Source organism: Dermacentor andersoni, chromosome 1, assembly GCF_023375885.2.
Source record: "Dermacentor andersoni chromosome 1, qqDerAnde1_hic_scaffold, whole genome shotgun sequence".
In the NCBI taxonomy this organism is placed as follows: domain Eukaryota; kingdom Metazoa; phylum Arthropoda; class Arachnida; order Ixodida; family Ixodidae; genus Dermacentor; species Dermacentor andersoni.
In genome coordinates, this window is record NC_092814.1 from 245033694 (window position 1) to 245056820 (window position 23127).

Below are 23127 nucleotides of genomic sequence, written 5' to 3' on the forward strand. Positions count from 1 at the left end.
GAGCCACAGAGCGACCCATGCAAGCTGAACACCTACACCCGCCATGCAATACGCTTTGTATATAGAGCTTAATAAAGAGTCTATAAAAGACATAACAATGGCACAGAGGGTGGTCACACTGATATAATGTCAAGTCCTCCGCTTTGGCATGGACTGTTCAAGTTGAGAAGCAGCAGCGTGACCTTCAATGGCAATTCCTTAGGCAAAAAATTTATATATTGGCACACAAAAAAAGATGATAGACTTCTAAATGAATCCTCTGTTGATCTAACTCGACTTAGTACTTTCCTTTAGTGTTCCTTCAAGCACCAGCCAGTCTAATATAACACAAAGAATCACTCAGACATCGCTAATTATTTCTGTAATTACCTCTCACTGACAAACACAGTGAAGATAACATTTTGTGTATTTAACAAAGAAACATGCTGCAAAAAGAAGCATCATCAAAGAAAGACAAATACAGTCAAAACCACTTATAACAATATTCAAGTGCCAAGAAAACTCCATTGTTATAACCAATAATTGTTATAACTGAGTTGCACAAAAAAAAGAAGAGGGGACAAACATCCAAAGATATTAATTAACAGAAAGAAGTACAGTCGAACCCACTTATAGTATTATGAGTTGTAACAATATTCTGTGTGACAATGAGAAGCTGCTTCAGTAAACTTTTGTTTGCATTCTAAGGTAAAATAATCATTTACTACAACGTTCCCATGCCACATTATTTCCTATATTTAATCTGGCTACTGGGTGTCTGCACTGAAGAGAAAAGCAATGTGAAATCTAAGGAAAAAATGAGAAAAACAAACAAGAGGTGCTGCATCCACCAGCGTACTCCAAACTTTCGCCACACCCTCTCCATTCTACTTCTCTGATACGCAAGCCGACTGCACGGATATACAAGGGGCGGATGGAAGGCAAAGAGGAGCGTGAGGCTGCCAATGTGTAGGTTGATACAATGAAGACGTGTCATGTGGGGTGAGTGACACAAATGCGGGTGTGGCAAAGGTATCCCCCACGTATACCTTTGCCGCTGCATGCAGGCGAATGCAGCGGTTCGCATTTTCCCCCCCAAGGATTTTGTGTTCTTTTTCCTCTCGGCGCACACACCCAGTAGGCAAAATTATTATGACCAATAACGCGGCACGTGAGCGTTGTTGCAAGCGGTTTATTTAAACCTAGAACATATACGAAAGGTCATCTGCTCCTTGTTACATCTGATATATTGTTAAGACAAGGATAATTATAAGTGGGTTAAACTGTAGTCCAAAGAGCACGAGAGATGATTTTCACGTAGCATGCTTCTAGCTACAAGCACGGAATTGAAAAGTAACTTTATAGTATGTTCAGTGCTTTGAGATGTAATTTAGAACTTTAAAAGGTGTTAAAAATGTAATATACATATTTAATTTAGAAAAGTAATTATGCCATATGAGCCTGTGACCACCACCAGTGGAGGTAGGCAGGAAGCCATTTCAGTTGCCTTTTTTTTTCTAGGATATTATCAGAGTATTACATGGCAAAGAATGCCCTATGGTGTATTCTCCTCATTACAGTTGATTTTCTCCCCTGATTCAAGTTATGGCGAACACAGATATCTGCCCAAAATTTTTGCTAACTATTTAGATAACACTGCAATTAAAAATCAAATGGAAGTGTGACTTGTTCAAATTTTTCGCGACATGTCTCGTGCACTTTTATCACCAAAGAATTTATTTATGTTTTGTTGATGTTGATCTGTTCAAGCGTGCCCCAATTGCGCATTTTCACCTTTCGGCCCGGCTAAAGAGGGCAACTTCAAAGAGCAGTAGATATGTGTGAAATTCTGTGTGAAACTAGAATTTTTTTTATGAAGATGCACTAGATGTTAAGAATGCCCCTTGGGGATTTATCGTCAGAGGAGACTGCCAACACAAAAAGGAACAAAATGATTTAAACAAAAGGCCACACTCCGAAGGTTGAGCAAAACATCCCTTCATTTGTTCTGAATGTGTTATTTGCCATGAGTTTTCTCTAGAACAAAGAGAAGCCAGCAGATGCTAATTGTAGCTATTAGAGAAACTGAATGAGAGAATTTAAATGCAGAATGAATGTCCTTGTTGGAAAAATAGTTCTTTGCACTTTTTAGCCACAAGAAACTTATTGTGGATGCAGCATGGCATAACATGCAGAAAAAGTACCAGAAGAAAGTAATATTTTCAGCTGTGACAGGCCAGAATTGAGAGGCAAACCGAACCTGAAACTTTGTTTGGCAGAAAGAAAACAAAAAATGAGACTTTCAATCACGGGAAGCCTGGATTGACTGCTAAACGGATCACGATCACGATTGTTTGTGCATAACGATCAGACTGAGCTTTCAAGCACATATAGCCCGTCGGTAGATGACATTTTAATCACTCGCGAGGGTGTCCTGGAGCTGCTCCTAAATATAAATATGAAAAAAATCTGCTGGTCTTGATAACATTCCCAATGCTTTCTTGAGGCGATGTGCCGAACAAATATCGAAATTTATTTCAGATTTTTTTCAGTTATACTTAAAATTAGGAGAAATACCTGCAGACTGGTGCAAAGTGCGCATTGTGCCGGTACACAAAAAAGGAGACCATCTCAAAGATTCAAACTACCGGCCTGTATCCATTACTAGCACGAGTTGCAAGCTATTGGAACATATTGTCGCTGGTTTCATACAAGGTTTCTTGAAAGATCATAACATACTATCACCTTTTCAGCACGGTTTCAGAAAAGCACTCTCCACGGTGGCCCAGCTAGTAACAACCATACACGAACTTTCAAAATACCTGATTTATCCAGAGAAATAGATGTGCTCTTTTTGCACTTTAGCAAAGCATTTGATAGGGTTCTCCATAGTAAGTTATTACATTATTAGAAAAAATTTGACTTCCTCTTGGTATTATACAGTGGATTCGTGTGTACCTGAAAGATAGGGAAGTTTGTTGAAGTTAGAAATTGTAGTTCTAGTGCCCGTCAGGTCACCTCAGGAGTTCCACAAGGCAGTGTGTTAGGGCCTTTGTTATTTTTAATTTATGTCAATGATTTGATTGATGTTATTCCTCTAATGTGTGCATTCGGTTATACACTGATGACAGCGTTATCTTCAAAGAAATTGTGTCCCATGATGATCATGATGTGTTGCAGAGATGCCGTGTAGCAATCTCCGACTGGTGCTCGAATTGGGGAATGCAGCTCAATGCGGAAAAAAAGACACTTTTACGAGAAACAAGAAAAAAATCTCCCAGCAAATTTTATTACCAGCTTGAAAACAAAGCTGTCACCGAAGTAAAAAAATATAAATGTCTTGGCATTACTTTTACCAATAAACTCCCATGGTCAACACATATCTCGGATATCTGTTCTGCGGCATTAAAGAAACTGTGGTTCGTAAAGAGGAAGCTTAAACACGCGCTTATAAGAACTAAAATATTAGCCTACGATGCATTAGTGAGATCTAAATTAGAATATGCTGCTGAAGTCTGGGACCATCATACTAAAGAGGACAGTATGGAACTCGAGTGAATCCAGAGAAAAGCTGCGAGATTTATATACAGAAAAATATGCCAGGAAAGATTCCCAGTTCTCATTAATGTTACAAAACAGAATACAGACACTACAAATATGCAGAAAAATTATTCGCCTTGTACTACTACACAATACTCTTTCTGGAAAAAATAATATGGCGTTACCCGCTTCTGCACGTCGGCCTACTACGAGAAGAACATGACACAGTCACGAATATTTGCTTGCGCCAATTTTCACTAGAATAAACGCTTACAAGTACAGTTTTTCCCCCGAACAGTGAGAGAGTGGAATTCACTTCCCATTGGTGTATTTGAGTCAGACTATTTCATGGCTGCATTGGAAAAGCATTTTTTGTGAATTTTAGTGATGTTGAAGTGTGATCCCCGCTTCTTTTTTATGCATTAAGTTCATTTTATGCAACATTATTTACGCCTGTCGGTATTTTCTTTTTTGCTTACTGTAATGCCCCTCCTGCTTGGGCCAAAGTATTGACCGGCAGTATTAGTAAATAAAATAAACCCGGACTGAAACTCAGATTGGTGGAATATGACTGAAGTACAATCAGTAAATACTCGGAGTACAACTGGCACAAGACCCTGGTTGATACCAAGTGGCCACCGGTGCCAAGAACCCACCGTCTAGCCTTTAGTAAGGACAATATAACTAGCCTGTCTATGCAAAAGGCAGAGTAAGCCAGGTCTCATTGCACAATGTTTGAGAATGCAGATGGAGAATGCAAATTAATAATTAGTGTGGAAGAGGAGCCCAAAGACTAAGTTCCCATTCCTGAGAACAGTGGAGACTGCAGCAGCGTTGGAACGTTGGCTGTGTTAGAGTTCGATGAGGGTGAATGTAGCACCAAGAGAGCGCTCGATCTGCCGTAAATCGATTGTGGAGTTCAGATGACGAAGCACGTCCAGCAAGCAACTAAGGAAAGCATTTCACAAGCACAGACAAGGGCGCTTCACAACTCTAAAGCCGACAATAAAGCAGACAACTTAAAGGGATTGCTGCCGAGCAGTGTCGTGTTGATGGAGGGGAGGAGACCCAATGTATGCAGTAGAATTAAGCCTTTATGAATAATCACTATTCAATAGTATTTATCATAAAGTAAAGTAGCACGTTCTGTAATAATTACATTGATCTTTCCCACTTTGTTCTTTTTGACAAAGCAACACTTTTAGGAAAACTATCATTTCCAAACTGCGTTGCCAGAAGCTCCTTTCAAGGCAGTTTGTAGAGCGAAATTTTGTCAAGAACAAGATGCGCTACTTTTTAGGTTTCTAAGTTATTTTGAACACAATGAAAGTATCGCATATTTGACATGGTAACAACACAAAAGAAACTTTGTTTTCAAGTGGCGAGAGTTACAGAAACAGCACTAAAATAAAGAAGTGGCTGCCCTTATCCTCTTTTAAAGGCCACCTAAAACGTATCTATTCAAAAATAAATACTATTATATCTCTCTTATATTTCAAATGATAGTTTTCCTAAGTTGACAAACTCAACTGTTCAGTATGATGACAAAAACTGTTTTTTCTGTTAGTGCCAGGGTGATGACATTTAAAATGTATTCTAATGACAAGAAAAAAACACCCTGAAAAATTTCATTAGAATTGGTTGAATGGTTCAAAAGTTTACTTTTAATTCCCGCATCCCCCTTAATGCAAAGTTCCAAAGTTGATATTTACGCCAATATTAAAGAATATAGGGTGGAACTGCAACTTTTTGGGAGCCCAAATCAGGGAGCACATTCGCTGTTGAGTGAAATTCAGTGCAAAAGTTGACGCAAAGTTGCCATTGTCATTTGCTATGCAAATGCTCTGGGGCCCGACAAAACAAGTTAGAGCACTGTGGTGACCTCGTTCAGAGATGATGAAATAAGCTTTATTAAAAAACAAAAAATAGATCTGGCGATCTTGTGCATGTTGCCCTGAGGTGGGTGGCTTCCTTAGTCCAGGATGCCATGGCCTTCGGCTGTCCACCTTGCTTGGTCCACCAGTCGTCTCTGGTCCTCCGGGTAAGTGCTGGTCAGCAGGTCCTCCCACTGCTCTTCATATGGCACTCCTTTTACTGGCACCTCCGTAACACCATTGCACTACCAAACCATATGATAGAGCGTAGTGGGTTTTCCACAGAACTGACAGTTATATTCTTATAGTGCGGGATGTATTTTGTGCAATAATGTGGCTTGTTGGAAGGAATTTGTTTGGAGCCTTCGTAAGTGCATGGCTTCTTCCCTACTAAGTGTGGGATGAAGTGGTGGGTATTTCCTTTTGTGTAAGCTGTAATGTTCTAGAATGTCTCGGTACTGCTTTTGGATGAGCGTCAAAGTATGATTGCCTCTCGGGATGCACGGTTGGCATGACCTCGGGCTGCAGCATCAGCCGCTATGTTCCCCGCAAAGGAGTCGTGTCCAGATGTCCACACGATATGAATGTCTGGTGGGTTGTGCAGCTTGAGTAACAGATTGAGCTCCAATGTGGAGATAAGGCCTTTTTGAAAATTTCTGCATGCTGCTTGTGAGTCGTAAAAATTGTAATTTGTCCCTGACAGGTTGTTATGGTGAGCATAATTGCTACTTCTACTGCAGAGTCAGTGTCGATCAGAATGAATGTTGCTGCACTAAGCTCCTTTCCTGTTCTGTCTGTGACTCTCACCGTGTGTGCCATATTGATCGGGTATCGAACGGCATCAATGTACTTTTTGTGGCGCCTTCTCGTAGGCCTTCTGCTCTGATTCTTGCCTCTCGTCTGCCCTTGTGGTACATCGGGTGCATGTTGCGAGGTATATTAGCAACTGTAATACACTCTCTGAGTTGGAGAGGTATGCGTTTGTGTTCATTGTGTGAGCGGCGCGCACTCTCATAACTTAGCCGTCACGCATTTTACGCCGACCTGTCAGGCAGCGTGCTCCACCGCCGCTATCCCGTAGATCACGAGACGCCCCGCATGGTACTTTGCTCCCCGCAAGAGACCCTTGAGTAAACACGAGGAAAGACTTCGCGCCGATGCCCTGCCATGGTTCCTGGGACTGTAAGAAGAGACCCACGAGGAGACACGGGGGTTCCAGCGAGGCGAGAGAGAAGAGCCGGAGGCCAGCCGAACCGGAGAAACGGCACGAGAGACGCGGCCGAGGAAGGCAGCAACACGCTTCACGCCGACGCTCTGCAGACAATAAACAGTTTTCATTTAAGCAAGAATCCAGCCTTTTTCATTTGCTGTCATTGCGCAGCCGACAGGATCTGCAGATGCGTCTTTCCCGAACGAAGAACGAGCGGCCAACACGGAGCCCAGCAGAACGCCATCGGTGAGCTCGGAGTCGACATTCATCTGGACACCGGTGAAATCAACTGTCCGCGACGTTCTCAGCGCCCTGAAAAAGCAACGGCTGACTGACGAGCTGAGAATCCGTGGACTTCCGTGCAGCGGCCGCAAGGACGATCTCGTGACCCGTCTCCAAGACGACAACACTCGCCTCCAGGCCTTGCTGGACACGTCCTCCGACTCAACGATCAGCCAGACCGAAGCTGACGTCGACGACCACGAAAAGGTGGACCCAAAGGCGCCGGCTACGATCGAGAGTCTGCGTGCCGAGGTTGACCAACTGCGACGGCTTCTAACCCAGCAACGAGGGTCACACGCTACGAGTGACACAACGGCGGCACCGAAGCCAACGCAGGCGCAAGCTGGGGATGAAACGGGCTCCCGACGTTTCGACGGGATCCAAGCCCCCGCTACGGCAGCGAACCAATGGCCGGCAGAAGTCAACCGTGGCGCACCTCCGCAGCCCTCGCCGGAGAACACCACCGCCACAGCTCCAGAAGGTACGCCAAGCACGAATGAAATCGTGGCCATGTTCGCACGCGCGCAGCTGCAGATGACGGAAACGTTGTCGAGAATGTCCGCGCCAGCTCCGCCCGTGCTGATCCAGTCTACGAACGATACCGTGTCCGCCATCCCCGAGTACGACGGTGATGTACAACGAAATGTCCAAACGTGGATTACGCAGGTGGAACGTATTGCTGTGCTGGCGCACTGGTCCCCATCACTGACGCTCGCGACGGCGGCAACCCGGCTGCAGGGTGCCGCAAGGGACTGGCACAGCTCTTACGGTATGGCTTGTGAAACGTGGGACCTTTGGAAGGAAGCACTTGCCTCTCGTTTCGACCGGAAGTTAACAATGCAGGAGTTCTTGGACGTGCAAGCTTCACGAAAACTGCGCAATTCAGAGACCCTAGTGGAGTACATGTACTCTAAGAATGCTCTACTGGACAAGTCCCCCTACCCGCTTGCGAATTAAGAGAGAATTTCGCTGTTACTCAGCGGGATCGAAGACGACACCTGGGCGAATCCTCTCGCTGCACAGCCCTGCAGCAGCGTCATTGATTTGATAGACCGCGCAGCGTGCTCGACACCAGGCGGCGTAAAGCAATAACGACGCAAACAGCGCAGTTCCGACAATCTGAAGCTGGGTAACAGAGCCAATGAAACCAAATGAGGAGCAGCTACGAGAACAGAGCGGCAGCTGACGATGGACGCCCCGGGCCGAGCGATCAGTCAATGCGGCGCGAACACCGAGAATCAGTTCGAGCTGCGCGAGTACGAGCCTGCTTTAACTGCGGCAATATGGGACATTTGTTGAGGGAGTGCACCAGACCCAATACGGAGGCCACAATCCACGCGGAACGACGCCGAGAAGCCAGATATGACGCAGGCAACGCCGGCACAACGTCCAGGCAAGAAAACTGCTTCCTGCAATCGACGGGCGGCACCTTACCCATCGTGAAGGGCTTCGTTGAGAGCCGACCGGTCAGAGTCCTGATAGACAGCGGCTCCACCGTCTCCGTCCTCGGCGAGAGCTCCGTGGGCCCTGAGGTTCATCCCCGACCTTGGACGTCTCCCGAAACTATAGAAGTGCTCTACCGGTGCATCAGACCGGTGAGAGTGGCGACTCTGAACGTGACCATCGGAACATCAACCGTGCGGCTCGAGGAGGTAGTGATCGCGCCCTTGCCAGGTGCCATGGACCTGATTCTTGGTTCGGACTGGCGCCGCGCGGCGAATCTTGACGTCACGTTCCACCCCATTAACGACGTCACCCTCGTCCCCGTTGAGCCATCGGTGAGTGAGCCATCGAGTCACGCACCAAGCGCACACAGTGCGCATCGCGTCGGAGAGACCCTAATCACAGCCTTTAGCAATCGCAGGGTCCTAGACGAACTAGCGACGAGCGATAACGGCTTCGTACAGCTGAACACGAAGGACCCCGGTCCTGACGAAGATTACGCCAATCAGGTTGAAGAGGCAGTATCTAATATGTCCCGCGACGCAAACGCCGACGAACGAGATGAGCTGCGCTCAATTTTTCATCGTCACCATAAGGCGTTCACCACAAGGAAGGACGCGCTGGGGTTCTGCACTCACGCAGAGCCCAGCATCGATTTCAGGGACGATGTTCCCGTCGCCTCAAGGCCATACAGATCCTGTCCCGCGGACCGCCAGTTTCAAGAGAGCGATCCCGAATGCCAAAAGTTCCGGGCGGAAGTAGGAACTGTTAACTCCATCTACGAAGTGGAAGACGACATCGTGGTGAGAAGATCGATCGAGGGCGGACGAGCTTGCAAAAGGGTGGTCGTTTCTGCGGCGCTCCGAAGCAGCGTAATGGCAGTCTTTCATGACAACAACGGACACCTCGAAAGCGAGATAACGAAAGCCTTGGTCCAGCGAAAGTATTGGTGGCCATCTATAGCAAAGGACATCCGCCGCTACATCGAGTCATGCCACACGTGCCAGATGATTAACTCACGAACGACACGAGCCGAAGGGTGCCTCAGCCCCAGAGAAGTTCCAAACGAGCCCAATGTTGTCATCTCTCTAGATCACATGGGTCCCCTGGATGGAGGCGGAGGTTATATCCTAGTATGCATCGACCACGCTACAAGGTACATGGACGCTGCAGTAGTGTCAAGCACATCTTCCAAGTACTACCTGGAATTTCTTACGAACGGGTGGATCCCACGATTCGGCGTTCCAAACATCATCCTCACGGATCAAGCGAAGGGCTTTGTGAACAAACGAACACCGCAAGTTCACAACAGGCTTGGAATCCACCACATAAACTCTCCCCCGTACATTAGATGTCAGATACGAAGGGCCGTTCGAAATAACGGCACTGACAGGTCCCAACATGGCTGTTATAAGCAGGGCTACCCCCATCCCCGGAAGATCAATCGAAAGAACTGTAAACGTCGAACAGCTGAGGAACTACAAAGAACGCGCCTTGGACACCGAGGAATTGACATCGACGGACATGTGCGCCTGAGGACAGCCGCAAATTTTGGGTAGGCCGTGTGAGCGGCGCGCACTCTCATAACTTAGCCGTCACGCATTTTACGCCGACCTGTCAGGCAGCGTGCTCCACCGCCGCAATCCCGTAGATCACGAGACGCCCCGCATGGTACTTTAGACCCTTGAGTAAACACGAGGAAAGACTTCGCACCGATGCCCTGTTCCTGGGACTGTAAGAAGAGACCCACGAGGAGACACGGGGGTTCGAGCGAGGCGAGAGAGAAGAGCCGGCGGCCAGCCGAACCGGAGAAACGGCACGAGAGACGCACGAGAGACGCGGCCGAGGAAGGCAGCAACATGCTTCACGCCGACGCTCTGCAGATAATAAACAGTTTTCATTCAAGCAAGACTCGAGCCCTTTTCATTGCTGTCACTTGCATAGCTCGAGTCCTTCTCTGTATCCAAGTAGACGCAGGGTGGCTCTACCAGGTTTTGTTACATTGAGTCACTCAATTTGGTTGACTCTGTGAGCTTCCGCTAACTCCTCCCAGGTGTTGTGAATGCCTAGTTGGAGCAGCTTCTCTGTTGAGGACATTGTTGAACTTCTTCTTTTCCACATTCTTCAGTCCCAAATACAGAGTGCTGTAAATGATGCGGCTGGTGGCTAGGACCTGTGTTAGTTTTAGAACGTCTTCTTCCTTGAGCCCCCGTAGTTTGCTTGCCACTCGTTTCACCAGATGTACGACTTCAGTGATGGTGATTTGAAGCTTCTGTAGGATGGCCGAGCCCACTCCGGCCATTAAATTCGACTTCAGAGTTGGCCGTTGAAGGTGGTGGTCGACCTCTCCTTCTGTGCAGTACAAGCAGTTCTGATTTTTCAGGGGCACAGGAGAGGCTGCACGCTTCGATATATGTCTCCGTGCAATCAACACCTTCCTGTAAGGCATCTTGATGTTCCCCCATAGGGCCTCCTGTGACCCAAAATGTAATATCATCTGCGTAAATGGCATGACTGAGTCCAGCAATAGTGCACAGTCTATCAGGTAGTTTCATTATTGCAATGTTGAAAAGCGATCACAGAGGAAGTGAAAATATTCCAGAATCCCTCTACCTGCAATGCCAACAGGCTTCCGGAGCAGTTTCAGCTGTAACTTATGAACTGCAGTCAAGCACCCTTTTGAACTACAATTGTCAGAAAGAGAACTTGGTACAGTTCCACAGAGGTCTTGTGCCTGAATAGTTTGCAAACCTGCAATAATTTGTTGCGCGCGCAGTTTCTTATTTCGGTACCACCAAATCTCTGCCCGTGTTGTTGCACACCGCATTCACACCTATCGCCGCCAAACCTACTGCGATAAGCATCTGCACCTATCCGTTTTACAATGCGTGCTGCGTAGTGTCATAGGTAGCGTACAGTGCGCTTTTGGTAGGCGATAATCAAAATGAACTGCTGTTCCCTGCTGCCAACCGTGCCATGTGGGCATCACGTTGTGCTTTGGCGGCATCCGGCGTCGCCCACCAGCTCGATTTCGTTTCGGTTTGCCGTCGCCATCTTGAAACACTACACAATAGGAAAACAACAAAACGCGTCTCTGGCTGCCGGAACAACACCAGCTCGATGCGGGTCGGCGTCACGTGCCGTGCCGCAACATTCTGCGCTCTTCGCATTACGTAGACATCAACAGTTGAGTCTGTAGATTTTTTTAGTTATTTCAGACCGTGCGTTTTCCCGGTCAGTATGTTTTTTCTCGTGGCTTTTATTTTTATTTTTTATTTTTCAGAACGTATGAACAAGGTTCTACTGTATATTTTACTACTTTAGCGCACAAATGGAAATAGTAATATATTTTGCCTCATAGGAGAATTTAGCACTGACTTCTAGTAGCCTTACTAGGTGACAGAATGGACAATAGCACAAAAAAAAGACAGAGTTAGCTGGTACTAATTCATGGTTATGAGCAGTGCAAAAACTCAAGAGAAGAGTAAAGAGGTACATGAGAGAAATTCCGATCTTGAAGTACATTTTATTGACAGAAAAGCTTTATTTTTTTGGTACCAACATATAAGATAACATTCTTGCTATCAGCTATCACGGCAGCAACGAGTTAATAACAAGAACAAAAAGAACAGCGAAGAAGGAACTGCAACTTGCCAACTGCATCACTCTGCGAAAGTGAAACACGAAACAAACCTAAGTGTGCAATGTAACGGATACCCATTCACTATCAACAAAAGTCATTTAATTTATCAGATAGGCAAAGTAAAGAAATTAAAGAAAGCAAGAATGTTATATGTTTTCGCTAACATGCACACACTGACTATGCAGCTGGAAAAAGACAGAAGCATTACACTTAAGGAACTGCACTGGTTCACCAACATTTAACGGTGCTCCCATGCTTCTACAGCACCACATTACGCATCTACATGAGTTAGGAGGAGCATACCACACACACAAAAAAGGGGGTTTTTGTTGCATTGGCAAGTCTTCAGTTTTCTTATAGGATGATAAAATGGCTTTTCTTGACAGGCATGCACTAGATTATCACCTAACATTCACTTAATATTAGCTTTCTCGGTGTTATGAAATAGGTTTTTTTTTCTTTTTAAAGCGAAGCTTTCTTTTTGAACCCTCCTGGACTTTCCTGACTGTGGATGCGGGGCGCTGCTGCTGTCTTGCCGAATAGCTCACAGTTAAAAAGAATTGGATTATGAGCCCGATGGTGGGATCGAACTTCTGTCTCCCAGTACAGCGGCCCAATGCTCTAACCATTAAGCCACAATCGCATGTATGCTTTTATTATGCCAATGCCAGCTAGCTCTTTGAGATTATCGCCACGTGTGTCGCATTGCATGGCACGGGTGCGTGAGAGCACATGTGCGCACTCCAGTTTCTATTACGCCAAAGATGCAGGAATGAAATGGGCGAATGTATGGCTATTGATTAAATACTTCACAAAAGCTTCACTTCACAAAGATTCCAAGATGTACATTGGATCTGCATAATTTTTTTTCTTTATACTTTCCTTGTTATCATTTTGTAGGCTACCATCTGTCAGTGAACATGCAAAGTAGACAGTTTTTGCTGAATAAAATTTACTTGAAGTTTATTTTATGTACTTCACTGTAGACATATGTTTAGGTGTCATGCTGGCCCACTCATTTTGTGTGTGTTTTACATGTACTATGTTGTAATAAAATAAATACATATAAAAATTACCAGGTCAATTTCAGTGATTCCTCTGCACCTGAACTGATTTACTGCTATAGCAGCAGGCTCTCAGGGTCAACACCTTCATTAATTGAATTCTGGGGTTTTACATACCAAAGCCATATATGGTTATGAGGCATGCTGTATGCAGTGGGGGACTCTGGATTAATTTTGACCCTCTGGGGTTCCTTAACGTTCGACACTACTATCTTCTCAAGAACAACTGCTTTGTGGTGTGCACAACGTCGTCTTTATCTGTTACAGTATCACCTGCCGTGGCCTCCGAAATACATACACAGACCACTCTCAGGGCCTGCGTAGTGCACGAAACCCTACAGAAATTGCCAAGCATGAAAGCTCAGTGGTTAATGCATCCGGCTCACAATTGCACATTACTGAAGAGGCACGAGTTTAATCTCCAGTGGCAGCGGTGGGCAAAGTTGTTTTTCTTCGCCATATGGCAAGGATGCAGATGAAGGTAAGAAGGTGAACTGACGATGATGGCTTAAACAGCCTGACAACCAATTTTCAGGGTATCTATTTTATTATAGCATTGGAAAGCTTACCATACCAGTCAGAGTGTCTAATCCTGAAGTGGCAACGTGGAGAACGCCATGGAACATTTTTTATAAGAATTTTTCGATCTGATGTGAGCATGTACTCGTCAACTAGAAGCATGCTGGAAACAGTGATTGGTGTGCGCCATAGTAGTTATACGCCAGCATTAGTGGGAGGCAGACGACAAATGCGGCCGTAACTGTAAGAAAGTATTATTTCACTCATCAAGTGAATGTTCCTGCTATTCATATTTACTGGACTGTTAAAGTATTTCTGCGATAATAACTATGTGTTTTCGTGGTTTCCTCTCCAACTGCTTTGTTATTTAATCAGCCAAAATGAAACCAATCGGATCGAAAACAAAACGACGCTTCTACACGTGATTCGCAGTTCAGTGTGTTGCTGTAGCCATGTGCGCGCTTTTCATTTCCGAAGCATAGAATAAAGCGAAAGCGTCAAATAATATAGCAACTGCAATTTTAAGCAATAATCATATTGTACTTAATAACAACTGACTTACGTACAGAAATCTCATAGACTGCATCTGAAGTAGCAAGATTTCACTGCCAGGCCTCACCACTTACTGGTTTTCGAGACTTTCTTTGACAATTTAAAATTATAATTCCTACTTAAATTGTAAAAAGCATGCTGGATTCTATTGCTATAAATCAAGGTCATTTCATTTCCATCAACACCTCCCAACACTTTCTGGCCAGTTGTCAGTCCCTTTAATGCAAAGAACAGATGGACAAACAAACAAAGGCAACAAACCCCAGTTTCAAGTTTTTAATTGTTGTTGCGGTTTGCTTTAAATAGCTAGGAGAAAGAAAGGTCTCTTTCCCCGCAAGTAAACATGAAAATGGAGGCCTTCTTTGCATCAGTGCTTGTCAATACAGACACCCAGCCCACGGATTCATGGCACTTTGTCAACAAAACCAGACAAGCCTTGCACACAATATAAGGCAAAATAGTGCACAGCGACTAACATTACAGATGTACCTCTCTGCTACGTAACAGCTGATTATAAAGAACAACAACTAGAGAAATGGCTGAACAAGTACAGCAACAATGTCATACGAAACAAGGCTTCCTTTGTTTCTGCATGCATCTACACCATTACAACTGGAGCAAGTAAACCAATCTTGTTCTCTGTACCACAACTTTTCCCAGGGCACCCCACCAGCCTTCTGCAAGTGTGTCATGTCAGCTCTGCTCCTGCTGTGCATGCAACTTGCCTGCAGCTTGGAAAATGGTGATCCTGCTACGGAATCAGTGTGTGGTGTAGAGGCCTGCACAGCGGCATCAGGTGCAGAGGGCGAAGTGGCGCTGCGGCTGTCAATGTAGTCTGAGGGCACTGACAGCGAAGCTCTAGAGCCTAGGTACTTGTGCTTGGCGGCCACACGCTGCCTTCGTACAAGCACCACCAGTGCAGCCACTGCAAGGGCTGATACCAGCAAGCCAGCCAGGCACAATGACGCCACACAACCAGCACCACAGGACCCTGCAGCAGCAGGCGCCACCGAACCACCAGGCTCTGCACACATGCATTCCGCTAACTTAGGAAGAGTGTAAACACCAAACATGATTCACAAAAGAAAAGGGTAGGGGAATGGAGGTGGGCAAGTATATTCCTGTCTTCTCCTGGTTTCCTGATCGTGCCCACGGTTAAGACCACTGGTGGCGACAGCCGCCCATCAAATTCTTTTGCCGTCAGCTTTACTCGCATCTACAGCGAAACATTATAGCCAATGCTGGGAACACAAGAAGAAAGCGAAGCTTAGTGCAGTAGGCAAAGCTGCATGCTACAAATGGTCTCATGCTGCACCTTTTTCTTTCTGCGTGCTTACTTTTCTAAAGAGAGAACTGCTGTTGACCTTGTTTTCTAGCGAAAATTCCAATAGTAAAACTAGTAGCTAGCCTATAAGGTTATTGTTAACTAAGAGCCTATAGGGATAACCGACAGCCTATTTGGCTGTTGACGACCAACTGTTGTTATAAATGAAACTGCACATGTTCCTTCTGTATTAAAAAAAAGAAATAAAGAGAAAAAAAAGAAAACGGAAACAAACTTGTATCTATTATAAACCTGTGTATTTATGACATTATTGTCTCTGTGCAGAATAAAACACGCTTCACCCCCTTCTAGAGAACGCGGAGGAAGACCTTCATATTATTTATAAACAGTGTAACATGCGCATTACAGCTTAAAGAAACAGAAAGACGAAAAAAATCGCTGTGAGGCAAGCCAATGCGCCCAAGAGGCACATTTCGAAGGTCAAACATGGCCAAACGTGCGGCCAGGACTCACCTGGCCGCCGCCCAAAGTCAGTAATTGCAGGCTGGTGGACAAATGAACGCTGTTTGTCTTCATGGGCACTTGGCGGCCATGGGTGGGCGACAAGCACACTGTCGCGGCTGTCAGGACGGGCGGGCAGTTTGGTGCATGTGCAACTCTCGGCCGAGGCGCACGAACAAATGCCCATGGCCTTCTCGATTCCTTTGCCGGACGGCCCTGCCACAGCCTCGCCGACGACGTGCTCTGCACAATCCTGTGGACATAGCGAGGGCTGCATAAGCTCCAGCTCGTCGCAGATGCTATCTGGACAACTCTCTGGATCCCCAGTGCAGGTGCTGTAACGTGTAGAGAGGTGGCGCCCGTTAGAGCCATGGCGCCAGCGGCAGCGGCCGTCCACCGTGCCTGGACCGCAGGAAGCCAAGCACTGGGTCTCGCTTAGTTGCTGACCGCAAAGGCGCCCCTCTGCATAGGAACAACAGCGCGGGTTACCAGGCGTTCAAAAGCACACATGAATTTGATTACTGTGGAAAAAAAGGGAAATAAAGGGGGAAAAAAGTACTTTTCACAGGAACTTTGAAGACGTGCCTACAGCTTCAGAACGTTTCCCTGAGTACTACCGACAGGCGATATATTGAGAAGTCCTAAATGGTTCAACAAACAACTGTGTGCCAACGACAGGTAATAAGATCGGCCAGAAATCGAGTTTTCTTATTTATTTTGACGCTAAAATATTGTAGCATCTGTTCCATATGGCACAAATTTCCACCAAGTGACAAGATACGCGCCTGGGCGCTACGCGTCATCTAAAGATGGCGCCTAGCACGTCCTCTTGTGGCTCCGCCTACTGGCTGTGAAAGCTGGTGTGGTGCTTAGTAATTTTCTGCGTTGACGATTTTTGATTAAAGAGGCTTAAAAACTGCTCTTTGTTCAAGGATTTAGAGATAAGTTTATTTACTATTAGATTTTTAAGGCTCAGTATACGCCCTAATGATGTCAATCATTGCTATTAGTGTAATTTTGTTACTTGCAATTTGTGCTACTTCTATGTAAAATAATTATGTCAGTTTGTCCACCCTGAGAAAACTTCCTGAAGAAATGGTGGCATGAATAAATAAAATAAATAACAACTCTTCGACATTTATGGCAGGAAGCAATTGTTTGCCTCTACAGGGTGTTTCAGCGAATACTTTCAAAAATCTTTAAAAGTTGCCTGTGGCAGATATCACAATTCTAGTTGATGAGCTGGTCTACTCGAAACGGCGGACAATACTTGCACAAAAAATTGAGATGCAAAATCGGCTAATTAATAAAAATTTACTAATTAAGTTTTAACTAATTACATTATGGCCCATATTGCAATTTACAAATTCTAGACGTGGAGTTCACAAGGCGGATCCACCTGGAACGAATCTTCAAGAAGAGACCTGCAGTTTCGAGATATAAATTCCAGAACTTTGCGGAGAAATGCATTGGCGTTCCAGTTAATTTGTGAACAAAACGTCGTTTCATGCACTGAAGCACACAAGTAACTGGAACGCCAATGCATTTCTCCGCAAAGTTCGGGAATCTATATCTCGAAACTGGTGTCGTCCTGAAAATTCGTTCCAAGTGGATCCGCCTTGCGAAGTCCACTGCTAGAATTTGTAAATTGCAATATGGGTCATAAGATAATTAGCTAAAAGTTAATGAGTGAATTCTTGTTAGTTAGTCGATTGTGCATTTCAATTTTTGGTGCAAGTAGTGTCCGCCACTTCGAGTAGACTGGCTCATAAACTAGAATTGCGCTATCTGCCACAGGGAACCTTTAATATGTGAGTGTTCGCTGAAACACCCTGTACATGTTGCCATCGGTTTTGAATAGTTATCACTGGTTATCACCATTCCACTTGTGGGCCATCTTTGTTTTTCTGATGGTCCCCAACTGTTTTGTTTTCTTTTACGAGCGCTCTGTGAAAGCAGATACGCAGTTATAGGCAGAAAGTGCCTCTATGAGCTGACCCCGAACACAAACGAGTCTTCGAACAAATTAAAAACGCCGTGCAATGCGCCATGGAAAGCTTGTTGAGCGGCGACCACGGCATCACCTCGATGCAGTGGTTTTGGTTAGGCTATGATGATTGGTTAAAAATATAATGTGCGATTTACGTTCGCACGATATTGCGAATACTGAGCAATAAAGCTACGGCATTAGGTTTTACAACTATTCTAAGTATTGCAGGGCCACGGGCGAGGTGTTGCAACTACGGGAACGACGTGGCATCACTTTGGTGCGCCAACGACCGCCTCGTCGAAGCTGATAAGGATAGGTATAGGGGCTTGTTGGTACGGAATATCTTATTTTGTTGCAGCGCAAGCTGAACAAGGACAACAGAAAGGCGCACATCTGACACACAGCGCTAACTTTCAACAACAGATTTATTTCCGGTTCTCGTCGCTATATACCCTCGAAACGTCATCCAGCAAGTGTAAAATTTCGGTAAGAACGAGCAAAAAAATAAACTGGGAACCACACGTCAGCAGCGCTCAGAATGGCTCTGACAGGCTAGACTGTTCAGAGCCTATGCGCAGGTGCGCAGCACCTATGAACCCCACACAGCGGAAATGCAAGACCGAAAGCATCTACGGCTGGCAGACCAAATGACGGAGTTTCACTGGAATCTTCAGCTGAGGCATATACGTGACTGGGTGAGGAAAGTGCGCGTGAATGCGACCTGCAACATGCATATAACGGAAGGACTTTTCCTCTCTGAACCTGTACGTGACGTCTTGGGGCTCTGACCAAGGTTTCCGCTGCAACCCCCAAAGAAAAAGCCTGAACTTTTATCTATTGTGCGTCAAGTCTCTAGACGTGCTCCAAAGGACGAGGCCACGAGGATCAACTCCGAAGGTGTCGACGCCTTGAAAAGCTGTAAGCCTCCACGTCAGACATTACCTGTGAAACATGTAGAATCATACTTGTTACAGCATGATCTGTGTGTGCTGCCAGCTGATAAAGAAGGCGGCTTCGCAGTTTTTTCGCATGAAGAGTTCAATGAGAAAGCTATAAACGCTATTTCGGCAGTTTTTAATCAGCGAAATTACATATCTTGTTATAAGGTCAGAGCGAAAACAAAACAATTTTGCAAAAAGATGAATCTGCAAGGTGTGATGAGCAGCATCAAAACAAGCAAGAACGATTATCTGAAAGTATTTTTCAGCGCTAAGACTCACAAAGAAAGTGTACCGTTCAGGGTGATAGTTTCTGAGAGGGACGCATGGCAGAAATATGTCGCCTTGTACAAGAAAAACTAAACTTGCTAGACATCAATGACCCTTTCCTGACAAAAAGCTCCAAGGAGGTTTTAAATTTTGTAAGAGCTCATGAAAATCAAGGTTTAGAGGCCTTCTCCGCAGATGTTAAAGACCTTTATTATTCTCTGCCACAATCAGAATTATTAACCTGTATTAACAGTTGCATCAATACATGTAGTGCCGTTAGGTTTAGCACGGAAGCAGGTACATCCATTGAAATTTTTTTTAGAATTGCTTAGGTTTTAGTTGTCGTCTACGCTTATCGAAAACAAAGGTACCCTGTATCTGCAGAAACAGGGAGTGTGTATAGGTTCTTGCCTAGCACCAGTGCTAAGTAATCTGCTTTTAGCCAAACTGGACAGAGACCTGTCAGAGCGCCTTCATGAATCTAAGGTTGTAAAAGTTTTTAGATATGTTGATGACTTCTTAGTTCTTATTGACTGTACATCCGCTCGTTTTACTCATGAATGTGTTCCCGTTTTTACCACTATTCGTGACTGTCTTAACCAACTAGAAGTGACCTTTGAAATGCCATGCGATGGAAGCATTAGATTCCTTGACGTCAAGTTTGTGCTCACCGATAAAGAAACCTGCTGGTGTTACGAACCTAGGGCAAGTAAGCCACTTTTACCATTTCATTCCGCGCATACAAAGCTTGTGAAGAGGGGAATCGCGAAGATGTGTTTCAGCGAAGCACTGAATAAATTATGCCAGCACCTAATGCATGATAGCTTCGGACCGCAAGCCTCGCGTTTGAGCTGCGCTGGTTACCCGAGCCACGTGCTTGTGTCAGTCGCAGAAGGACTGCTTAAGAAGGCACAGGAAAGTAGTTCGGAACAGGTGCATGGAAGCACTGACATCAACAAAAGAAAGGTTGCTGTCATCCCCTACATACACGGGTTCTCCCAAAGATTAAAGAAGATTGCTTGAAGAAGCGGCATCAACGTTGTATTTTCGGCGCCTATAGTAAATTGGTCAACCTGGGTAGAAACACAAGGCCAGAAAGAATCGCACGTACCGCATGCGAAAAAAACAAACATAAAAACAAATTCATTGATTGCATCGCGGATGGTATACCGCATTCCTCTCGGGTGTAGACGATCCTACATTGGTCAAACAGGAAGATGCATAAATGACAAGCTACGAGAACACAATAACAAAGTAAACAACTTGGCCGTCGACGGCTTTCTTGTCATCCATTGCCAGAAATGTCAATGCAAGCCTAGATTTAAATAAACAGTCATCATGAGTAGAAGCAGGTGTGAGATGACGCGTTTGATAATAGAAGCTAGACACATATCAACATTCGGCGACGCATGTGTCAGTAAACCTTCCATTTCATTATTCTCAAACAAGCTCTGACCCGCCGTGGTTGCTCAGTGTCTATGGTGTTAGACTGCTGCGCACGAGTTCGCGGGATCGAATCCCGGCCACGGTGGCCGCATTTCGATGGGGGCGAAATGCGAAAACACACGTGTACTTAGATTTAGGTGCACGTTAAAGAACCACAGGTGGTCAAAATTTCTGGAGTCCTCCACTACGGCGTGCCTCATAATCAGAAAGTGGTTTCGGCACGTAAAACCCCATAATTCAATTCATTCAAACAAGCTCAATTATCTTTGTTCCCACTGAACGTGTACATATGTCTGTGAATATGTGAGTCAGAAAGCTGCTTACGTGTGGTTCCCAGTTAATTTTTACCGAAATTTTGCACGTGCTGTATGACGTTTCGAGGGTGTACATACAGCGACGAGAACGAGAAATAAATCTGTTGTTGAAAGTTAGCGCTGTGTGTGTCAGATGTGCCTTTCTGTTCTCTTTGTTCAGCTTGCGCTACAACAAAATATGTTGTGGAAGCTGTTGTAACCATAAAAGTGACGCCACGGTTTCGAAGACTCGACCACGCGCAGCCCGATCGCTGAGGCCATGGAATGCCATCAACAGGCTGAACAGGCTTGGCAACCATGGCACGCCGACTTCCGCTAATGCAATGGCCCCTGACAACATGGGAGAGTGAAATGTGCACCTCAAGGTCGCGAAAATTCGAGTGGAGGGTAACTCTTATTAAAGCGAAGCTTTCTTTGTCTCTTCCTTTGGCTTTTCCACTGCAGCTGCTGCCGCGCACACCGCGTCGGGGGGTGGTTCAGAGCGTGTATATAGATGACAGGCGCAAGTAGAGAGGAAAGACGGCGGGAGAAACTCGTTTTCACTCCACCGCGTCGAATGTGCACAATGCTCTCTGGAGTTCCCTGGCCATCGCCGCATTAGCCGCTTGACAGCTGTAATTATCCATGACTCCCCTCAAAAGCATTGCAGAAACTGCAGCGCTTCCCTTTCTACTAATGTGCGAAGCCAGAGGGGACGCAGATAGAACTGTAGATAGGAGAAGGACAGGGAGGAGAAGAGGCAGTTCCCATATAAGAGAGGGGAGTGATGTGAAAAGGAGAGGAAACTCCACTACTATACTACAGCGGTTGCGGGGAAACACAATAAGCTTAAGTTCAAGGTACAGTACCGTACGTATTTCTGAAAATAAATGCCATGCAAATATGTCAAATGGGCAACTTACGTAGGGCGCGCAGAAGTAGAGCCGCAATAATTAAAGCGCACCGCAGGGTCGAGGGGACACTACCGAAGCGGTCGGCCGTCAAATCAACACTTCTGTGCCTGCCGCGTGAGCTTTGCGGCTATGGCATTGCTAGAGGCCATGGATTTGATCCCAATCGCGGCAGCCGCATTTCGACGGGGGCGAAATAGAAAACGCACGCGCACTTAGATTTTGGGACACGTTAAAGAACATCACGGTGTCAAAATTAATCCGGAGTGGTTTTGGCACGTACGGCCACGTAACCGGTTCAAGTTTAATACTTCTGACACAATGTGATGTGCCATCTGAGGCAAAGACTATGCTCAACCCTCTCAGAGGTTATGAAATGTGGCGCACAACAACGCCTCAAGCAAACACCTCTCCCTGTGTGTTCTGTGCACTACGCAAACAAACAGCAGTGGTGCACGCAAGGTAACGTTTAACACCAACTCACCACTCTCGTGTTGGCCTAAACATTGAAGAAATTAAGCTTTAGCCGTCAGAATCACCGCTAGGTATCGTCAATCAAAGCATCCAGCACGAAAAGCTTCGCTTACATCGATTCCTACAGTGCGTGGGATCTGCATAATTTTTTTGCTTGTATTTTGAATTTTCTCTTAGCGATAACTTGGATTTAAGTCTGGCTGAACTTTCATAATTAATTTTGCTCTCTGTTCTATGACCTGCTGTGAAAACTTCTGTGTATCGTGTCATTAGTTATCGTAATCATGGGGCAATGTTATAAAAAAAAGTATTTGAAGCACTCGGTGTCACACCAGGGGTACTATTCTGGACATTGTCGGATTCGTCATCTTGTCAGCTTTGATTGACCCACAGGGCTGCTATGGGCTTTCTGATTGGCTCAAAATGCCTCTATTACAGAATTTTACAATATGACAGAATTTGAATATATGCCCAAAATAGCCCACCAGCAGTGCTTATGGTACGGTGTTGACCAGGACGGACAACAACTTAATTGCAAATGCAGACTTCTTAGTATCTGCCGGAAGTAAGAACGAGAAGGCAAGGGAATGTGAAACGAACAGTTCGAGAAGCTATCGGAAGAAAAAATTCCTGGATATTACATGTACTGCAAAGGCGTCCTGGACTGACTTTTCTGGAACAAAAACCATGTTTTTGAGGGCTTCAGGAATATTGCCTCAGTAATTGATGAACCTTCGAAAAACAACTTTCTGTGAGTCGTTCCCGAATATCTGAGGCGCCACTGAACTAAAAGAAAGGGGTTTGCTGCCGAACTTTTGTGTTCGTTAATAAGTTTGCATAAGAAAACTAGTCAAAATCTGAGTCTCTAGCTTAGTCTCTCTATTTTTTAAAGGGATGATCCCAGCCGCAATTC

General features: G+C 45.4%; 1 protein-coding gene across 1 annotated transcript in view; it reads right to left on the reverse strand.

The window, feature by feature from the left end:
* Nucleotides 1–23127, reverse strand: part of LOC126548022 (uncharacterized) — a 177250-nt gene that overhangs the window by 43645 nt on the left and 110478 nt on the right. Inside the window, exons 10-16 of the mRNA XM_055063307.2 lie at nucleotides 15905–16354; nucleotides 14635–15130; nucleotides 12150–12156; nucleotides 10373–10825; nucleotides 8320–8495; nucleotides 6780–6915; nucleotides 5531–5638 (exon numbers count right to left, since the gene is read on the reverse strand). Coding sequence (XP_054919282.1) covers nucleotides 5531–5638; nucleotides 6780–6915; nucleotides 8320–8495; nucleotides 10373–10825; nucleotides 12150–12156; nucleotides 14635–15130; nucleotides 15905–16354 — 1826 coding nt within the window. The remainder of the gene's footprint in view (nucleotides 1–5530; nucleotides 5639–6779; nucleotides 6916–8319; nucleotides 8496–10372; nucleotides 10826–12149; nucleotides 12157–14634; nucleotides 15131–15904; nucleotides 16355–23127) is intronic.